General features: G+C 42.2%; 1 protein-coding gene across 1 annotated transcript in view; it reads left to right on the top strand.

The window, feature by feature from the left end:
* Positions 1-284: 284 nt before the first annotated feature.
* NUDT3 (nudix hydrolase 3) overlaps positions 285-22,110 on the top strand; it is a 113,846-nt gene continuing 92,020 nt past the window's right edge. The window contains exon 1 of the mRNA XM_055329983.1: positions 285-584. Within this exon, the coding sequence (XP_055185958.1) occupies positions 486-584 (99 nt within the window). The 5' untranslated portion in view covers positions 285-485. The remainder of the gene's footprint in view (positions 585-22,110) is intronic.

Genomic DNA, 22,110 nt, shown 5'->3' with positions numbered 1-22,110 from the left:
TTCCTCCGCGCGCGCCGCGCCCGCCCCACCCCTCCGCTCCCGGCGTGGCGGCCGCCTCCATTCGCACGGCCCGGCCCTTTCATTCCAGACGCTCGTTTACGCCGCGCGGACTGGGAGGGTGCGATTCCCGGACGCCGCCTGCGCTGCGAGCGCGCGGCCGTCCCGCAGGCCCGCGCGGCCTTACGCTGCTGACGCAGCGCGCCCAAGATGGCGGCGCGGTCGTCGTCGGGGGTGGCGGCGGCAGAGGGGGCGGCGGCCGTGGCGGCAGCGGCGACGGCAGCCGTGACGGCGGCGGCGGCGCGGGGCCTGGGCCGGGGGGCATGAGGCAGCCGTGGCGGGCCAGCGGCCGAGCCGTGTAGCGGAGAAGCGGCTCCCCCTCCCTGCTTCCTCGGCCGAGCCGGGGACGCGCGCGCGCCGCCGTCCGGAGCGGGCTCCCCACCCTCGACTCCCGCGACCCGCAGCGCACCCCCACCCGGGCCCGGAGGATGATGAAGCTCAAGTCGAACCAGACCCGCACCTATGACGGCGACGGCTACAAGAAGCGGGCCGCGTGCCTGTGCTTCCGTAGCGAGAGCGAGGAGGAGGTGAGGCTCCGGCCGGGAGGGCCGGGGGTCGCCGGAGTCGGCCGAGGAGCGGGGGCGCGGCCGCGGGCCGGGGGTGTGCCGGGCCCCGGGCAGGACTGCCGGTCCCGGCCCGAAGGAAGTGCCGCCGGAATTCCTTGAGCCAGAGCGGAGGAGGGAGGAAAGAGGACGGACGGTGGGCGGAGGGGCAGCGGGCCCGAGCGTGGCCCCGCGCGGCTCGGGTCAGGCCGGGGGAGCGTGAGAGCCGACCGCCCGTCACGGGGCCGGGGGCCGCCGAGGGAAGGCGGTGGGTGCGGGCCCGCGCGTGGCCTCGGGGCCAGGCCTCCAGCGTCGGCCCGGGAAGGGCGGCCCCGCACTTGTCAGCCCGCACATGTGTGCAGAGGCCGCCGTGCACGAGGCGCAGGCCGGCCCTTTGTGCCGGAGAAATAGCCCGCTACGGGAGCAGGCTTGGGGGTTGCCGAGGGATTACGTGTGTCTGTGAGCCCATGGGGGGTGGTTGGGGAGATTTAGGGCGTTGTACAGACGCCAGAGCCAGTTGTTTATTTTACAAGGCGCTGGGTAGCCTTTCTGGTGTAGCTGAGATGAGAAGAAAGGACGTTCGATAAGAGAGTCTTTATGACCTGAAACCACTTCATTTTAATTGGGAAGCCCAAAAGCCATGTTTAAGATCTGTGCCCCCCGACATTGCCCTATCGGAAACTCTTAAGGATTGAATTTGCTAGCAAAATGGACATGCTTAGAATCAGTTTCTTTTTTGCATGGAAGGATTGAATTTGCTAGCAAAATGGACATGCTTAGAATCAGTTTCTTTTTTGCATGGAGTACCTAAAAAAAAAAAAAGAAAGAAAGAAAGAAAGAAAAGAAAATCTCAGCTTGCCAGAGCCGTTTTGGTGGTGATAAAGGGAATTTAGAGAAGGCAAACGTTTTTGTGAATCCACAAAGAGTAGCTGCTTTGGAAATTCATAAGATGCCTGTGGGAAAGCGTTTCTCTCCTGTGCATGGTGGTAAAATGGCAGTTAAACTGGAAACAATGAAGGACAGTGAAATTCAATATGCTATATTCTGGCATTCAGCAACGGGCTATAGTGGCAGGGCTGCAAGTACAGTGCGTCGTGTTGAAATGGGGGGAAAGGAACTTGACCCGTTAGTTATGAAAAGAAGCTGTGATGAAAGAGACAGATGGATTGCCAAGAGTTGCTGTCCAGAGATGTTTAGGAGGAAGTGGGACTTTAAATTATTGCCTGAAAAAAATTAGTAAAGCAGTAATTGTGCTGTTGAGGGACTATGTGTGTGTGTGTGTGTGTTCCCTTTCAGCAAAACAGAAGGAAAGGGAATTTGGAAATGTATACTTTGTGTTCTATCATATATTGTAAAAGTCCCCAAAACAGATGCATTGTAATGGGGTACTGGGCAGGGCCTGCTGTGAATGATGCAGTTTTGGAATATATACTTGAGTAAAGTAAAATTTTTGGTGGTGTTTACTGCTCCAGAGGCTTTGTTCTTTTCATTATCATATCATATTACAGGAAATCAGATGGGATCACAGTCTGTTTTAACTGGAGGGAAAATTAATTAGCATAATAACATGTCTTACTACAGTACTGTGGTTAAGTCTGTGAGCACCCCAATTATAAGTAGAAGGGTGTATAATTTAGTTGTATGAATGATGCAAGACTATTTGTTTAAAAAAATCATACTGAAATTGAGAACATGTGAGTATTTTGGATAAATTGGAAACTTCATAGATCATAAGCAAACTAAGACTTGATTTTCTATTTTTTCTTAGTTTTGTTATTTACTAACATTAACAGACTTAATGTTAAGACATTTGGCTGATTGTGGAGTTTTCTCTGTTGAATTTCTTTTTGAACATTGGTTAATGAGCAGAAGATTCATGCAAATTTTTTTATTTATTTTTATTATTTTTTTCATGCAAATTTTTTTAAATAATCTGAATTTTATTTTTTTATTTTTTATGATAGTCACAGAGAGAGAGAGAGAGAGAGAGAGAGAAGCAGAGACATAGGCAGAGGGAGAAGCAGGCTCCATGCACCGGGAGCCCGACATGGGATTCGATCCTGGGTCTCCAGGATCACGCCCTGGGCCAAAGGCAGGCGCCAAACCGCTGCGCCACCCAGGGATCCCTCATGCAAATTTTTAATTACAGATTCGGTGGATGTTACAGCTAAAGCCCAGAAAGGACAAGAAAATTAATGAAATGCACCCATTTTAGACTTGTTCAGTTCAATTAAACAAGTATGTGTTAACAGCCTACTATGGGTGCAGCACTCTATAATGTGAGATTTAAAGATAAATATCCCTTCCTGCCCAAAAAAGTTGAGTACTTTTTGCTGGGATCCCTTAATTGGGAGGGATTTTGGACCACAAAATAATCTCTAGGGTGCCGTTCAGCTCTCAGATTACATAATTGTGTTAGAAGGGAAGTAATTTGTTAGTTCCGGGAGAACTTTTATGTTCTCAATAGAAGTGCCAGAAACTGGAAGTATTAGCTGCCACACATTGTGGGAAGGTGAAATTCAAATTCAATAGGACATTCAACCCAATTTTATTTTTTAATGGGAAGCAATGGCTTTAATCAAGATAGAATAGCTTACAGAATACTGTTAGCATGAATACAATAGTAATGTAAGAATAAAGAGACCCTGGTTAATAAACTTAATTAACCAGTGTCAGGAAACATACATACAGTGTAAAGAGAAAGAGATAGAAAATATTAGAATCAAACCTTCGAACATTCTGTTTTTTCAGCCCCAGAAGATTTTATATGCCAGCAGTGACAGTTGAAACACTGATCCAGTTTAGGATGTGTGAACATATTTGGCAAGTTGGCAAGTTTACAGAGCAAGTTTATTGAGATACTGTTACATATAGGGAGTTTAGAGTCTAGAGGGAGCAACAGAAGAACAGGCCCAACTGCATGAACAGAGTGTGTTTCCTTTCCGTCAGACCTTGGACTGCTTTTCCTGTGAGTAAACAAGAATCCATAGCAGGAAACTCCCCCCACTTCAAAGTTTTACTAATTGTTATCAACATTTTGATAAATTAAAACCTTTAGGTTTAGGGCATTCATGATAACATATTTATTACTGTACTTTGAACCTACTGATACACAGTAGACAGTCTCTTACCCAACCTCCATTTAAACCAGCTCGGTATACTGAATACTCTTGTTATTCTGTGAGCCACTGGGTCTCATATACACCCCCAACCCAATCGGTCCTGTGCTTACATAGAATCAGTTGTATTTATTCCTGTATTTGTGTATGTTCATCTTACTTGTTATTGTAATTATGTAGTGTAATTAAATATGATATAAGCATGTGAGATTTGAGTTTAAAAATAATGGTTTTGTGAGTATTCTAAATGGAATGACTCAATAATTTCAAATCATTAAAAGAAATTACTGCTCAATTATATGGATAAGCAAACTGTGAAGGATGGAGAAGAGTCTTAAAAGTCTAAAAGGACTCTGCACATAGATCACTTCATGAATGTTTTCAGGTTTTCGTTTTTCTTTATAGAAACCTGGACCAGAGGGGCACCTGGGTGGTTCATTCAGTTAAGCGTTTGATTCTTGTTTTTGGCTCAGGTCATCTCAGGGTTGTGGGATCAAGCCCCATGTCTGGCTCAGCAGGGTGTCTGCTGGAGATTTGCCCCCCTCCCCCCGTGTTCCCCCCATCCCCTGCATGTGTGCATGTGCACACTCTTGCTCTCTCTCTCTCAAATAAATGAATACATCTTAAAAAAAACAAAAACAAAAACCTGAAAACCTGAACTGGAAAACAGGTCATGCATGATGGGTGTGGTATATGAAAGACAACTCAGCCGTCCAATGATAGATTCAAGACAAGATCTTAGACCTACAAAAATTAGCAAGAAAGTATACATTTGTATTTTTAATCTGCCGTATCTTCCCAGTTAATGTTTTATCATAAGCAGTATACAAGACTGCAACTGGCTTCTTGAGTAAGATTTTATTGTTCTGGACTGGGTGACAATAACAATCAACTTTGTCATATTGTTTGTCTTTGGTTCTCTGAAAGCACTTCCGGTTGAGATTTTTCCCTTATCCGTCTTTTTTTGAGGCTCTGTGATGACAGGAAGTGAGGGACACTAGAGGTGGGCTTGCTTGTGTTCTTGTACCCTCCCCAGAGTGGAGTGGGGGAGTGGAACAGGCATTTTAGACAGTTGAAATATCTAGCAGTGTGAAATACCCTCCTAGAAAGGCCAGTGACACAGTCTGGACACCAGATGATGTCACAGTGCTTGGGAAAGTTAAAGCTGCGCCTAAGGGTCTATTTTTACTCAAGGTAAAACACGAGTACTGATAGGATCATCTTAGATTTCTCTGTGTATTAAAACTGCTTTTAAAAGGAAAGGACAGATATGCCAGGGTAGCTCAGCTGTTGAGCATCTGCCTTAGGCTCAGGGCGTGATTCCGGGTCTGGGACACTGGGCTCTCTATGAGGAGCCTGCTTCTCTGTCTTTCTGTGTCTCTGCCTCTTTCTGTATGTGTCTCATGAATAAATAAATAAATACATCTTTAAAAAATAAAAAATAATAGGTCAAAACTGTCCTTAAGGGTCTTAGGTTTGCTTGTTGAGCTTTTCCATCTCTTGGCAAGGGCCTGCTGCTTCGCACTTTCTCTGAGCTCACGAGGGTGGGTGGGGAGATGACTGACATTGCAGATCCTCAGTGGGCAGGGACTCTGGTGGCGAGTGTTTGTTAGTAAGAATGTCCCAGAGGAGCAGGTGGACGTCATGGCAGACCACACCTTCTCCTGTGCTCTAGAGAGGGGAGTAAAGCACAGGCAGCAATCCCAGAGGCAATAACCATGACAAAGAGCTTTCAGTAGATCCCAGGCTGGTTGGAGAGTCTTTTTGTAACATATCTCTGGTCATTGTCCAGTATTACATTGTTCTAAGATCATGATGAGTGCATTGATCCAGTCATCTGATTGGACATTACTGATGCTCATTTCTCTCATTCTTTTCCTGGAGGCTTCTTGTGTGTGTGCTCTCTCGTGCTTACGTAGTAATACTGGTTAGTCACTTAAACATTTTTCCCATTATCTCCTTTTCTACTTCGCTTCCTGAGATGTGAAGTCTGGTCTGAAATCATACTGCAATCTCCATTCTTCTTTTCTATTCTTTGCCTTAACCTTTTTTGCTCCTGAGTGATTCTCATTTCTCAGTAAATATCGGGTTGCATATCTACTTTGTATGAAGCAATCTCTCATTTTCTTCATAGCCTAGTCCAAAAAGGAAGGGCCCTTGTTCAAGAATACATTAGTTTACTCATTTTTTGAGGGCCCTATTGTGGACTAGTCTCTGTGCAAGATCCTGCAGTGTATCTTTACACTGGTAAAGAAGTCTATGGTCCCTCATAAAGTCAGCTTTTCTGTCTGCTATGTATTTGTGCCCATCCCCTCCTGCCAGCCCAGCAGCCTCACTCCTATGGGTGTCCTTATCTTTCCTGCTTCATTACCAAATCCTTCTCTACTTTATCATTCCCAGCTGAGCAGGGTAAAGTATTTTCCATCTTAAAAGAAATGCTCCCTTACCCCATGTTCCCTCCAGCTACCATCCCATTTCTTTCTTCCAGTTCCCAGCAAAACTTTTCTGTATTCCCTGTCTCCACTTTCCGACTTCCCATTTCTCTTGAACTCATTCCAGTCAGGAATGATTTTCTTTTTTATGATTCTGCTGGAATTAGTCTTCAAGATAACAAGTTAACAAAACCAGTGGCCAGTTTGGCCAGTTCTGAATCCTTGCTACCTCAAAATTCCTTTCTTCTTGAAATACTTTCTTTACCTTGCTTCTAGGGCATCTTTCTAGTTCTTCCCCTTCTTATTGGTTGTTCCTTCTTAGTGTATTCCTTCTCATTTCCTGAATTCTTTTATTGTAGTGCACAAGGACACAATCTTTGTTTTTTTTTAATTTTTATTTATTTATACAGACAGAATGAGAGAGAGAGAGTCACACAGAATGAGAGAGAGAGAGAGGCAGAGACATAGGCAGAGGGAGAAGCAGGCTCCATGCACCGGGAGCCTGACGTGGGATTCGATCCTGGGTCTCCAGGATCGCGCCCTGGGCCAAAGGCAGGCGCTAAACCGCTGCGCCACCCAGGGATCCCAGGACACAATCTTTGAATCGGTTTCACTGCCCATACTTCCTACACATGCTTATACAGTAGGTGATCTCATCCAGTCCCATCTTTAACTACTGTATTTATACTGATAACTGTCAACTGTATTTTTAGCCCTAATTTCTCTCCTGAAATCAAGACTTTTGACTATCCTGCAAGCTATTTGGTGTTTCCATTTGGATATCTTCTCGGCATCTCAAACTTAGAATACCCAAACTGAATTCTTGATTCCATCCACCAAAAACCAAACAGCAACAGAAACCTGCTTCTCCTAATTAGTTGTGCCTCTTTCAGTAAAGGAAGTATCCATGCTCCAGGTTAGAAACCTTGGAGCCATCATTGACTTCTCCCTTTCTCCCAAACTACATCTAATCTTACAGCAGATCCTGCCTAACCTTCTCTCTTCCACCTCCACTGTGCTATTCTAGTCTAACCCATTATTGCCTCTTGCCTGGACTACAGCTGAATCTTCTTAACTGGTTTTCCTGCTTCTGCTCTCACTCTTCTAGTCTCGTCTACCATAGCTGCTGTAGTGATTCTTCCAACATAGATGTCAGATCATGTCACTTCTCTGCCCCAGTGGTATTCTGCTCAGTGAATCCAGTGTCTTAATCATGACCTCTAAGGTTCTGGATGTTTGGGTCCCCTGCCATGTCTCTGACCTCATCTCTTATTACTCTCCCTCTTACTCATCCCTTTCTTGTAACCACATTGGCCACTGTGCTGTTTCTCTGTCATATTATTGGTCCCCTTTATTTGCTTGGTTTTCACCTCATCAGACAAGTCTTTAATGATCATGTTATAGAAAATAATACCAGTCCATTGTCACTGTATCTCCTAGGCTTCTTTCTTTCTGTGCAGCACATATCATGAAGACATGTTATATTCCCATTTGTTTGTTGTCTTGTTTTCTCTCACTAGAATACAAGTTAGTTTATGAGGATAGAGATTTTTGTCTCTTATGCACTCCTGTATCCTTGGTGATGAGAACATAGAATATGCTTAATATTATTTCTTGACTATGTGAATGAATGAATGAACACATTGTCCCTGAAGAAGTTTATAGTCTAGGGATACCAGGATGGCTCATTGGTTGAGTGTCTACCTTGAGCTCAGGGCATGATCTCAGGGTTGTGGGATCTTTACAGCTAGTAGAGGAATTGAAAATACCCCCAATACACTGAACGCTAGTGCCTTCCAGTAATGTGTTTCAGGGAAGTCTTCTAGTCCTTATTTCCAGTGTCTTAGTGACAGGGTGTTTGATAATAATATTGAGTATCAGCCCAGTGGGAGTGTATGTGTATTCGGTTGTAAATCTTTTGAGTCTCAATGGATCCTTTTTCATAATAGGACACTTAGGATTTCTTTTACATGTTGAACTTGTGAGTCTGTGCCATCTTGCAGGATTTGTGTTGGGTAGTTGATAAAATGTACTGATCCTTAACCTTTAGTGATGTAATACCTGAGGGCAAAGGATTTTCATTTTGCTGATAGCCTTTTACTAGTAGGTAAGTAAATACATCAACAAACTACCATCAAGTAGTAGATACTATTTTAATGACTTGTCAGTAGTGGTTGTAGCCAACCAACAATGTATATCAAATCTGGATTCCAAAGTTTAGTTAGTAGTAATCAGTTTGCAAATGAAGGTTGATAAGGATGGTCATAAAAATGTTTTCTTTTGTCATCATTTTATTCTTTATCTAGGTCAAAGTGAAAGAGACACGATGTCAAGTTTGTGAGTATGGAGTCTTGAAGCATTTGATTTATGGTGGTTAATGTATGAAATGGAACAAAGGATCCATCATAGGCGAAGAAGATAATATATAAATAAAAGAAGAATAAGGAATTGAATTTAGAAAAAAAGTCCCCAAACTTAAAGTTTAGTAATAAAACATATGCATCCAAAGTCAACTTGCTGAGTAACACCTTCCGAATATCCAAGAAAACTTCTTGAATCTAGTTTGAGAATTTCTGTCCTAAAATAACATGGAAGCTCAAGGATGTCAACAGTTTTTCTCAGTCTTCTTGAAATCCTTGCTTCCTAGCTAACTAAGCCTTTGAGTGAGGAAAACTCTTCATTTTTTTAAAGGTTTTATTTATTGTGAGAGCGAGCATGTGTGCACATGTACAAACAATGGGAGGGGCAGAGGCAGAGGGAGAGAGAATCTTAAGCAGGCTCCATGTGGGGCTAGACCCCATGACCCTGAGATCATGACCTGAGCCAAAATCAAGAGTTGGATGCTTAACTGATTGAGATACCCAGGTGCTCTGAAAAATGTTCATTCTTATAGTCATTCATTCATTTATTCATTGGTTGTACAAACTTTTATCGAGTACCTGCTTCTAGGCCAGATGCTGTTTTTGGAATGCAGTGGTGAACAAGACAGGATGGAAGCTCTTGCTCTTGTGAAGCTTCTGATATCAGATGCAGGGAGATGGTAAATGAGCAAAAATATTAGTGAACTTGATTTTAGGCAGTGGTGATACTGGGCAGGAAACAAATATGTGATGGGACTGAGACTGGGGGTGGGGGTGTTGGCAAATTGGGGTCCAGTAGTCTCTGAAAAGCAAGGCAGAGGGAAGAGGCCCCTAGTGGGAATGAATTTGACAAGGAGGAAAAGCAGGAAGCTGGCCAGAGTGGCTGAAGGCCAAGTGGAGGAGAGTGGTGGGAGATGTTGCAGAGGTGGGAGGCTACCATTTCCTGTGGAGGTTTGTTACTCTTCTAGTTTTCCTGGTTCTCCTTTACTCTGCCACCTACAGCAACCCAGCAAACAAACCAGTAATATCCATGAAACCACCTTCTTTCCCTTGTATGTGAGGAATAGAAGTGATGGTGACAGGATGGTAATAGAATAGTAAGAGTTGATTAGAAAAAAACTTGTGCTTAAGAAATGTACAAGTGGAGATAAAAGTATTGTTCTGTAATATTTTAAAGAAATAAATCTGAAAGGACCCAAAGAAAAATCCCTAAACTTTCTTTACACTTTATTAGGGTAGTCAGAAAGGCTACTTTGAATAGGTAGTATATGCACACAGTACAAAATTCAAAAGGTACAAAGGATATGGAACAAAAGATTCAGGTAGTTGTTAGCTTATAAAAGATACACTGCAGGGCATTACAAGTGAAAGATTGGGTGTTTTTTTTTTATTTTTTTTTTAAATTTTTATTTATTTATGATAGAGAGAGAGAGGCAGAGACATAGGCAGAGGGAGAAGCAGGCTCCCCACAAGGAGCTTGATGGCAGGACTTGATCCCGGATCCCGCCCTGAGCTGAAGGCACATGCTCAACTGCTGAGACATCCAGGCATCCCTAGAAATGTGTTTGAACCCAGGCCATTTAAGCACTATAGTTTTTGAGCACTTACCTAATTTTATTGAAGTTTGGTTACCTTAAGTGCTGGGGATCCTTCTGGAATGCGGAACTGCTAGGAATGGAGTGGTCTGCATGTGTGCATTAGAATCAGTGTTGGCAGTGGCCTGTGTGTATCAGGAAAGTGCTATGATGTGGAAGCTGCTTGTCTAACTGGCCTTCAAGTCCCTGAAAAGCAGCTTAGCAGTTGTCTGGGTCAAACTGGGCTTGCCGATTTCTAAACTCTTGCTGTTTACACTACGCAGAGTCGACCTTTCAAGCCAAAGTACCTTCCTAGTAGTAGTAGGAAACAGTTCACTTTTAGCCATATGCTTTTGTCCCAGCTGTGGAATGAGAAGGAGGTAGAATTCTGAGTGGAATGGTGACTTTTCAGCTCTTCCTGAGAGATGTGAGGTAATAGAAGGCATGTATTGGTCTCTGCCCCTGGTTCCTGGCACAGAGCTCCTAATATTCTCACTATGTCGGAAGTGATAAGAACACGAGAGCATCTCTTGTTCTAATATTGGTCTTTGACCTCTATTCCTGACACAGGGCTCCTGATGTAATTTCCTGGATGATAGGAGTGTCTTTTGTTCCAGTGAGGCAACTCTGGGTGGGTTCCTGGATGGCTCCCTGATGAAGGCCAGTCACTAGAAAGACCAAGCCATGATTAGCAGCTTGGAATTTTGAGCCCTGCCCCCCTTTGCCTTGAGAAGGGAGAAGGGCTGAAAATGGAGTTAATGACCCATCATGCCCACGTGATGAATCCTCCATAAAAATCCCAATAGTACAGGGTTTGGAGAATTTCCAAGTTGGTGAACACATTCACACTGGGAGGATGACACACTTCACCTCTGTGGAGCCAGAAGTTCCTTGCCCTATGTAGCTCTTGATCTGGCTGTTCATCTGTATCCTTTATCATATTATTTAATAAATTGGCAAACATGAAGTGTTTCTTTCAGTTTTGTAAGCCACTGGCAAATTCATCGAGCCCACAGAGGGGGCGGTTGGAACCTCTCATTTGTAGCCAATTGGTCAGAAGCATTGGTAGTAATGGGGGCTTGGGACTGGCATTGGGAAGGGTGGTGGTGGACTTGTGGGACTGAGCTCTTAACCTGTGTGATCTGACTCTCTCTGAGTAGAGAGACGGCACCCAGAGATAGCGTCAGGATGGAGTAAAATTGTAGGACACCCAGCTGGTTTTGCAGAGACCTGTTTGGTGTAGGGGGAACCCCACACATTCCATGACCAGAAGTATCAAAAGTGATGTGTGCTTTGTGAGTAGTGATGGAGGCTCTCAAGAAGGAAGAAAACGAAGATTTTTCCTTCTCCCAGCCTGTGCCTTAACCTTCTTTTCTATCTCCTTGCATCAGTCCCCCAAAATGCCATCCCAGAGCTGGGTATGGGAAACTTGATTGAAGAAGATCATCACAGTGCAACCTCCTTATTTATGAAATAGAAAAGAATTACTAGAATGATACAACCATATTCAAATGTGAGCACGAAAAGTATTTGCAAAGCAAACATGAGTGGGTTGTTTTTTTCTGCTTCTCGACATTTTATCATGCATTTTGTGTGTGCTGCTGCCTGCTGCTTTCTTAGTGCAGTTAACCAGAAGTGGGCTGTGTGCAAATCTGGTTACATATCTGAGGCAGGTAAGATCATATCTTTTGTGTGCTTTATCCAAATATACTTTTAAAAATTCCTAGGCAGTTTAGGACAGTTTTTAATTCTTTTTCAAAACGGGAAATTAATAACTTGAGTAACATAAAACATTATCTTACGTCTGTGTGTTTTGTGAGCATTTCCAAAAGGAGATAAAGCAGGTGAATTTCAACTCCACGTAAAGAAAATTATTATAAGGGACGCCTGGGTGGCTCAGTGGTTGAGCGTCTGCCTTCAGCTCAGGTCTTGATCCTGGGGTGCTGAGATTGAGTGCCCCATCGAGCTCCCCGCGGGAAGCCTCCTTCTCCTCCACCTATGTCTTTCTCTCTCCCTCTTTCTTTCTGTCTCTTATGAGAAAAGAAAATATTTTTTTTAAAAAAGAAAATTATTACAAAAACAAAAACTTAAATCTAAAGCAAGCGGAAACAAATCTGTACAGAAGACAAGACTATTATATACATTAAAAAGAAATGGTCCTTTAAATAGACTTTCTTTGTGTACACTTAGTTCTCTTTGTTCATAGAACAGTAAAGTCATTTTTTTTTAATTTATTTTTAAAAGATTTTATTTTTTTATTCGTGAGAGACATACAGGCAGAGACACAGGCAGAGGGAGATGCAGACTCCCCACAAGGAGCTTGATGTGGGACTCGATCCTAGGACTCTGGGACCATGCCCTGAGCTGAAGGCAGAGGCTCAATCACTGAGCTACCCAGGCACCCCACAGTAAAATCCTTTTAAAGAACTGCCTGAAGGGGCACCGGGCTGGCTCAGCAGTAGAACATTCTACTCCTGATCTTGGGGTCGTGAGCTTAAGCCCCCATTAAGTATTAGGTGTAGAGATAACTTTAAAAAAAAAAAAAGAAAGAGTAATGAAAGGATAATGATTTTTCTTCGAATATTCAGGAATTCTAGTGAACTTCTTTAAGCAAAATACCTGCTTTTATAAGACACTTTGTAAATGTGAGTAGCTTGAATTAATATGTTTTGAATAATTGGAATTTTAATTACTTAATGTTTCATTTTCTTCCTCTTTGGAATGACTTGGTTGTTAGACTTAAAACAATTTAGTAAGTTAGTGCTTACTAAATGTGCTGCGCCCTGACTCAGGGCTTTTGCACCTCTCACTGCAGTGCTGATTTTTTTCCCGGGAGGTTTTGCAGTTTAGGTAGACTGCTTTTAATAATAATGAGATGAAACTTTTAGATTTTATTGGTAAAATGAGTCAGAAAAAATAATCCAGAGAGTTTCTGGATTAATTATTAATTATACTTCTATGGTGTTTTCAAAGGTTCAACAACTATTTAATAAGGACATAGCTTGGGGTCATCCTTCTGCCAGATACTAGAGTGATTTTTTTTTTCAAAAAGGAATTTTTTAAAAAAAATTACAGAAGTAGTGTGTCTCTAAAGAATACTCCAAACTGAGGAGGTTAAGATGTATGGAATAGGATGTGAGCTCCTGAGGAGCTGTGAGCTGTTGGCAGGATACAGTGTAGAATGTAAAATGCGAGCTAATTAAAGAGGTGATGGAGAGGAGTGTTTATGAGTATTTGGAGGAGTCTGTGAAAATGAACTGGAGTGTCAGAATCGTTTTAGGGAGTTTGTAGGGCCACACCTAGATGTCTTGGTTAGATTTGGGTAGCTGACAAAACTGTATTCTAGATGGAGGACTTTGGGCCAGGTAGGTGACCTCATGGAAAGTCAGAGGCCTTTGGAACCCTGTTTGCCTTGAAGTTTTGTGTGAGGACCACATACTGATGGCTCATGGCTGTGTTTGGGATGAAAGATGATAAAAAGCAATTTAAAAAAAGTTAGTTGCCAGAATTTTAATTTGAAAATTTTTGAACAAGGAATCTGGTCTTTAGTTTTTTTCTTGAAAAACCAGAGGATCTGGCCTCATCACACCAACTTCCCTATGTGAGGACTGTGGCCAGAGCTGATTGGTGGCCACCCTTATGGACTGCCCACCCCCCTTCAGTGGGCCACAGTCCTTACCATTCCCTGTGGTCCCCTAGATAGAGAGGCCCAGTGACCGCTAACATTTATTGGGGTGGCTGAGGTGTTACCGCCTTCTCAAGGTAGAGTTAAGAGTAAGGTCAAAGATTTCTTGTACCCATGTAAATTTCAAGAAAAATGGGGAGAGTGCATATTTCTTTGTGGAGATGGAAATATTCCTACCTCTTTAGACGAGTCAGTGTCAGAGATTCCGACTGATTTCACACTCTTGTGCACCCAGCCCAGGTCCCATAAAGTGGTGTTTGAGTCTCCATGTCTGTAGTGTTGAAGAGCTTAGGCCCTAGAGTCAGACATACCTGGATTGGATCCCTGGCTGTCACACTCACTAGTCTGGTGATCTTGAGCAAATTACTTTACATCTCTTTGCCTCATTTTCTCACTTTTAACAATAATAGTACCTCTCTATTTTATTGTTGTTGGAGGACAAGTGAAATCACTTAATATATAGAACATTTAGTCCAGTGCCTGGCATAAGTTAACATTCGGTGTCAGCTATGTAAATATAAAGCTAAGGAAAAGGCAATTTCTTTTTTTTTTTTTTTGATATTTTATTTATTTATTCATGAGAGACACAGAAAGAGAGAGAGGCAGAGACACAGGCAGAGGGAGAAGCTGGCTCCATGCAGGGAGCCTGATGTGGGACTCAATCCCGGGACTCCAGGATCATGCCCTGGGCCAAAGGCAGGCACCAAACCGCTGAGCCACCCAGGGATCCCGGAAAAGGCAATTTCTAACTTCATTGCAGCCTGGGCTTATAGCGAATTGTGGTAGGAAGAAAGTTATGGGAATTTGTTTGTTAATTAAATCAGTTTGTATCTCTTGAGCAGTGGGTTCTGTGCTGCATTACAGTGAATGAGGTGAACACAGCCCCTGCTTTCACGTTGCTTACAATCTGTGGTGGAGATAGATAACTAAGCCAGCAGTTGCAGTACAGTGTGATATTTGAAGTAGAAGGCCTTAGAGGACTTCAGTCATTCTCTGTTTTCATCTTTTATGACAATTATAGTGTTAGGAGAGGTGCCAGACAGGGCAGAGTACTTGGTGTTGGTGGGCCCTGTTTGTAAGAGCATGGCACTGTTAAGTGGTCCACCATCTTTCCTTCCCCTTTCCTCAGATCATCAGTTATGGAGCATCTACCATGATTTGGGCAAATGTCCAAGCCTGACAGAGAAAACAGAAAGAGAAGCTTTTCTCTGGATAAAGAAAGCTCTTATCCTCAGCTTGCCTCCCCCTCACACTGTCCCAGATCTGTACTTGGAGAAAGAGAAATTAAGAGGGTCCAACCCACCCAGTGTCTGGGAGAGGAATAAAGACACTTCTCATCCTCAAAGACTTGAAAACAAGAGGCTCAACAGAGAACCCTACCAGTTTGAAACCTTGGAGCTGCCACTGGAACCAGGAAAATCCTTCAGAATTGAACTTACTTTTTATTTCATGTTATTAATACTTTGTACCATTAAAAAATCGTACTTTATAGCATGTCTAAGAATTTTTTTTTTTAAGATTTTATTTCTTCATGAGAGACACAGAGAGGCCGAGACACACGCAGAGGGAGAAGCAGGCTCCATGCAGAGAGCCAGATGTGGGACTCGATCTGGGGATTCCAGGATCATGACCTGAGCCAAAGGCAGACGCTCAACTGCTGAGCCACCCAGGCGTCCCTAAGAAAATATTTTAAATGCATAAAAGCAAAGTGATTTATTTTAACACCTTGAATTTTACTTAAAATAATCCCTGTAGCTTGATTTTATAATAAAACTTAAAATTTTTTTAAACTAGAAATATAGTGCTGTGGGAGAAAGAAGTGGGGAGATGAATTCTTTGGCTTAGTAAGGTGCATGTCTGGGAAGGACTTGGCATAGGACCGGTCAAGGGACCTGGGGGAGGATCTGCTGTGGTCAGATGGGATAGAAGATGGGCAGCTGAGGCAGTGGCATACACATTAGAGTCTCTGGAGAACAGTTTGTGGGCTATGGTGTAGGGATGTAGAGTCTACCAAATGATTGATTTTTATGGCAGAAAATCAGGGCTTAGAATGTTTGTGGAGTCATTCTGTGAGTGACTTTGCAAGTGGGTGCATATCTGTGCGAGGGATAACTGCTTTTTATTTCTAGGGTCTCTGGTCAGCACCTCTCCTCAGAGCATTCTTCTTTTATTTTTGGAGAAATCCTCCTTTGGAGAGGAGGAAGGGCCCACCCTAGCATCCCAAGAACTGAATGGGCCAATGTGCTAGCTTCCTTCTCTGGTGTGCCAGTGTGGATGCAGGACTCAGGCTCCATTAGTTGGTGGCTCGGTGCTTCGAGTCTGGGTCCTGAGGACGCCGAAGGGAGAGCTGGGGAAAGACAGCGGCTGTATGCTAACCAGATGTTTGTGTTTTAGTTTAAGGCTGTGGCTTTTGTTGCCAGCCCTGGCATGCCATGATGTGGGCCCATCTTCCAACCCTGGCCTTCCTGTCCCTGCCACTCCAATTCTCTGAGCCTTTGATGTTTCTTTCAGTACATCCCCTTTGGCTACACATGGCCAGTCTTGGTTTCTGTTGCTTGTAGTCCAAGAACCCTGTCTACTGCACCCCCTGGGTAGTTTTTTTTTTTTTTTTTAATTTTTATTTATTTATGATAGTCACTCAGAGAGAGAGAGAGAGAGAGAGAGAGAGGCAGAGACACAGGCAGAGGGAGAAGCCGGCTCCATGCACCGGGAGCCCGACATGGGATTTGATCCCGGGTCTCCAGGATCGCGCCCTGGGCCAAAGGCAGGCGCCAAACCGCTGCGCCACCCAGGGATCCCTGTTTTTAAAAAATTTTTAAGTAATCTCTGCGCCCAACATGGGGCTTAAACTCCTGACCCCTAGATCAAGAGTTGCATGCTACACCAACTGAGCCAGCCATTATCCCCAAAAATGTTTTTTAATGATGCAAGTTTATGAAAACCGCAGGATGCTTCTTGATATACACATTATAGTCTCCTATAAGAATTTATTGAGCCCTTACCTATATAAAGTACTATTCTAGGTGCAGTGGTGATTTTTAAAATGGGATGTGTTCCCTGGTCTCCAGGAAGAATGCTTTTCTAAATTGGTTAATTTAATTTCCTTTAGCCATTTCAGTGCAGTTGAACAAGCAACTCTTATGTATCTTATGTGGGGGCAGATAGAAAAATGGAAGAAACAGGACTTGAAGTACATGGAGCAATTAGAGAAAGTGTAGAGAGACTGTACTTTGGAGGGACTTCGTGTTAGAGACAAAACACTGAAGTAGTCAGTCTTGGGTTTTAGGAAAGGATAGGATTTAGGTAGGTGGGAAGGAGGGGAATGGATGGGTATGTGTAGAAGGGGATCCAGCATGGATTTGGGTTGATTAGGATAGGTTTTTAGGAAAGAAGTACATTTTCATCTGAGATTAGAGTGTGGATAAAAGAAAAAAACCTAGAGCTTGAGTTATATTGATATGAATTTGAGAAAACTTCTAGGTGGCACCATCTTTCTGAGAAGTAAAATGTATATACTGAAAGTGGTCTGGTCATAGGAGTTTCAGAGGCAAGAAAAAGTCTGGCAGACTGGTGGGGTTGGGATCAAAAGGATAGTTTTATAATGTTGGAGGTCGAATGGTGTGTATCCTCACAGGCAGTTGTGGGCCTGCTTGTGTGTAGAGCCCTATAGAGGACAAACTGTAAGCAGGAAAGTGTTTTAATTTTTTTTAATATTTTAATTTATATTTTTTAAAAAAATTTTTTTAATTTTTATTTATTTATGATAGTCACAGAGAGAGAGAGAGAGAGAGAGAGAGAGGCAGAGACACAGGCAGAGGGAGAAGCAGGCTTCATGCACCGGGAACCCGATGTGGGATTCGATCCTGGGTCTCCAGGATCGTGCCCTGGGCCAAAGGCAGGCGCCAAACCACTGCGCCACCCAGGGATCCTTTAATTTATATTTTATTAGCAAGATAAACTCAAAGCAATTCATAAATCAATCTAAGTTTCTTTTTTTTTTTTTAAAGATTATTTATTTATTCATGAGATACAGAGAGAGAGAGAGAGAGAGAGAGAGAGAGAGAAGCAGAGACACAGGCAGAGGGAGAAGCAGACTCCAGGGAGCCCGACGTGGGACTCGATCCCGGGTCTCCAGGATCAGGCCCTGGGCTGAAGGCGGCGCTGAACCGCTGAGCCACCCAGGCTGCCAGGAAAGTGTTTTAGAATTCTGGAAACTTAAATTCCATCTTCACGAGAGAGGATAGAATTTATAGTGTTTACATTTTCTGTATTTCCCTATTGCTTTGCATGTAGGAGCTGGAAAGGAAACGAAACAGGAATGTTTCAAGGTTGGGGACTGATTCAGGAGCTATAATGCTTATATAATTATAAGGTCAGGGGAGTAGGAAATTGACCAAGAGTCCGTTTTTTCAGCTGTAAAGTGGGAATAAATGGTACCTAATTTATGAAATTCTGTGAAACTTGTATGAGGAAAGATAGCCTTTCCCAGGTACATATTGAGTACTCAAGAATTGTTAGCCATTGTTACTAAGACGGGAACCACTGAAGGAATCCCAGTGGTCAACAGATAATTACGATGCAGTGAGAGAAGTGTTATAAAAGAACCTGGTACAGAATGCTTAATGAACGAGGTGACTAATGCTGAATCGGAAAGTTGGAAATAGTGGGAAAGGAGTAAATCTGGGTGTTGATGGGTGAGTAGAAGTTTACTGTCACTGCATTAATACAGATTGTGCAAACCTTAAAAAAAAAAAATCAAATCCTGCTCATAAGGGCCTAATACAGCTGCACAAAGATAGACTTCAGTGTGGCATGTGATCCAAAAACCTAGGAAGTGGGAAAGAAAGAATTTGATGGAATAAACTTTAAAAAGGATTTAAATGCAGTAAATGGACCTGTGTGAGTGTACTTTGAAAGGGCGTTATGGAGGGAGGTAAGACCTAAGGTTATAGAATCTTGAAATTTGTAAACCTGGAAGTAACCTTAGGCAGAACCTATCCAACCACTTCAGTGAGATAAGGGAACTGAAACCAAAAGGGCATCCAAATCTGACTACTGTGCTATTTCTGGTGAAATGCGTACAAAGGTAGAAAAGAACACAGGTTTTTTTTTGTTGTTGTTGTTGTTTTGGGTTTTTTTTCCCTGACAGATCTACAAGAAGGAGTTAAATAAGTGTAAAGGAAGAAATTTGAATAAAAATACATTTCTAAAGCTGACTCCCAGCACCAGCATTCAAAACAAAGTAAAACAAAGGTGGATTGAGAGGCAGCGATACAATTATAGAAACATAATCTATACTGACTTTAGCAGCATCCATTGCTTATGGTCACCGTTGGCTGCAGCTGATCACGCATCACAGAGCCGGCACATATGTGTTGTGGGAAGAAAACTGAATTTATCAGAAACATGGATATTTTTGGCAAATTTTGAATGCCAGAGACATTTTTTTGAAGGCAGTTTTATTAGTCTTCTTTCCATTATAAAGATAGTTCATGCTCACAGTAGTGAATTTGGAAAACATTCCCTCTTTTGCTCCCAGTAGGTTGTAAGTTATCAGAGTTCTAATGTGTCTGTCCTGCTCATAGTTCATCTTCCCTGGTGCCTAGATGGTGCTTTATGCATAGCAGGTTCATGATTGTTGGGAGGTTAAATACCTCTAAATAATTTCTAAAACATAGGGAGGAAATTCTTTAATCGTTATGGTTTTCGGTTCTTAACAAAAATGGTGATTGACTTAAGTATAGTTTTATAAACTGTTTTTTCACGTATTTTTAAAGATTTCATTCATTCATTCATTCGAGACACAGAGAGAAAGCAGAGACATAGGCAGAGGGAGAAGCAGGCCCCTCACAAGGAGTCTGATGTGGGACTCGATCCCAGAACTCCAGAATCACTCCCTGAGCCAAAGGCAGATGCTCAACCGCTGAGCCACCGAGGCATCCTGTTTTTCACATTATTATAAACAAATTTTTTTCTTAATCTGAACTTAGCGTAAACATTTTAATGACTATGTGCCCATTGAATGGATGAAAGCATTTACTTAATGTTCTCTGTTGTAAATGATATTGTTAAATCACAGAAAAAGGTAATATTGGTAAACACAGTAATTACTGTTTTATCTTTCTCTGGTTTCAAAAAGTACACATTTAAAAAAATATGACCGCCAACCATCTTAAAGAATTACTGCCCTCCATTTGCTACCCTCTTCCCCCAGTGCTCATTAATGAAGTATTTAGTGAAAAGAGTGAAAGAGTGGTGGTATTTTACCTTTTTATAAATCTCCTAAATTTACAAATCTCCAAATACCCTTAGATAATTGATAGCTTAGTTTTCATATATGCTATTCAGTACAGATTCTGTGTCTTTTGATAAGTTGTTTTGAGGTATCTGAAGAAAATTGAGTCCCATAGAGAATATGTAGTGAAGTATTTCGTAGAATGTTCCTTAATTTGGGTCTCATGGTTTCTCATGATTAGATTGAGGTCATGCATTTTTGGCGGTAATATCACAGAAGTGCTATGTCCTTGTCAATGCATCATAGCATCATACCAAAAGGTACCTAATATCAGTCTATCTTATTACTGGCGATGTTAACCTTGATTGGTTAAGGTGAGGTCTGTCTTGTTTCTCTGCTGTAACATAATTACAAATCTTTTTTCTGATATTGAGAACTTTTAAAATTTACTTTCTTAGCAACTTTAAAATAACTGTATACAATAAAATACTGTTAACTGTGGTCACCACACTGTACATTACATCCCCAGAACTTATTTATATTATAATATAATTATAATATAATTATAAAGTTTGTAGCTTTTGACCTTGTTCACCTTCCCACAACCACCTCTGCCAACAACTGTTGGCAGTCTGTTCTCTGTTTTTCTTTTTTAGGTTCCACATGTGAGATCATACAGTATTTGTTTTTGACTTATTTCACTAAGCACCGTGCCTTTAAGGTCTGTCCACGTTGCAAGCGGCAGGCTTTCCCTTTTCTTTGGCTGAATAATATTCCTCTTTGTGTGTGTGTCACGTTTTCTTTATTCATTCATCCATCTGGTGAACACTTAGGTTGTTCCCATGTCTTGGCTGTTGTAAATAATGCTGTAGTGAATGTGGGCATGCAGATATCTCTTTGAGTGAGGTAGTGATTTTGTTTCCGTGGGATATATACCTAGAAGTGCGATTGCTAGATCTTATGGTAGTTCTATTTTTCATTATTTGAGGAACTTCTGTACTGCTTTTCATAGTGGCTGAATCAACTTACATTCTTTTTTTTTTTCAACTTACATTCTTAACAGCAGCACACAAAGTTTCCCTTTTCTCCACATCCAACACTTTTAATGTCTTGTCATTTAACAGCCATTCCAACAGTTGTGAGGTGATATCTCATTTTGATTTTTCTGCCCATTTTTCTTTTTAGATTATTTATTTATCTGAGAGAGAAGGAGCAAGCACAAGCCAAGGTGGGGGAGCTGGGCAGAGGAGAGGGAGAAGCAGACTCCCGTTGAGAAGGGAGCCTGATGCAGGGCTGGATCCCAGGACCCCATTATCATGATCCAAGCTGAAAGCAGATGCCCAACTGACTGAGCCACCCAGGCACCCTCTTCTACCCATTTTTAAATCCTATCTCCCCCCCCCTTTTTTTTTTGGTTTTTGTGTTATTGAATTGTATGAGTTCCTTGTATATCTAGGGTATTACCCTTATCAGATATACAATTTGCAAATATTTTCTCCCATTTGGTAGGTTCCCTTCTCATTTTGTTGATAGTTTCCATTGCTCTGCAGGAGCTTTTTTTAGTTTGATGTAGTCACATTTATTTATTTTTGCTTTTTTTTTTTTTTCTAAGTAAGCTGTACACCCAATACAGAGCTTGAAGGCATTGACTCCAAGATCAAGAGTCTCATGCTCTGCCAGCTGAGCCCGCCAGGTGCCCCTGTTGCCTTTGCTGTAGTGTCAAATTAAAAAATCATTGCCGGACTGACCCCCTGTGCTTTCTTCTAGGAGTTTTCTGATTTCAGGTCTCACGTTAAAGTCTTTAATTCATTTTGAGTTGATTTTTGTGTATTTTCGTAGTGGGGCAGTTTCATTCTTTTGCATGTGGCTGTACAAGTTTTTCCAGCACCATTTATTGAAGAGACTGTCGTTTCCTGTTACAGATTTTTGGCTCCTTTGTCATAAATTAATTGATCATAAACACAAGGGTTCATTTCTGGGCTCCCTACAATGTCCTATTGATTTTTGTATCTGCCAACAGATTGTATTCTGTCCTATTGATCTTTGTATCTGCCAACAGTTGATGGTAATATCATACTGTTTTGATTAGTATAGCTTGGTAATATA

This window comes from Nyctereutes procyonoides, unplaced genomic scaffold (assembly GCF_905146905.1).
Source record: "Nyctereutes procyonoides isolate TBG_1078 unplaced genomic scaffold, NYPRO_anot_genome, whole genome shotgun sequence".
NCBI lineage: Eukaryota > Metazoa > Chordata > Mammalia > Carnivora > Canidae > Nyctereutes > Nyctereutes procyonoides.
This window is presented reverse-complemented; position numbering and strand designations above follow the sequence as displayed.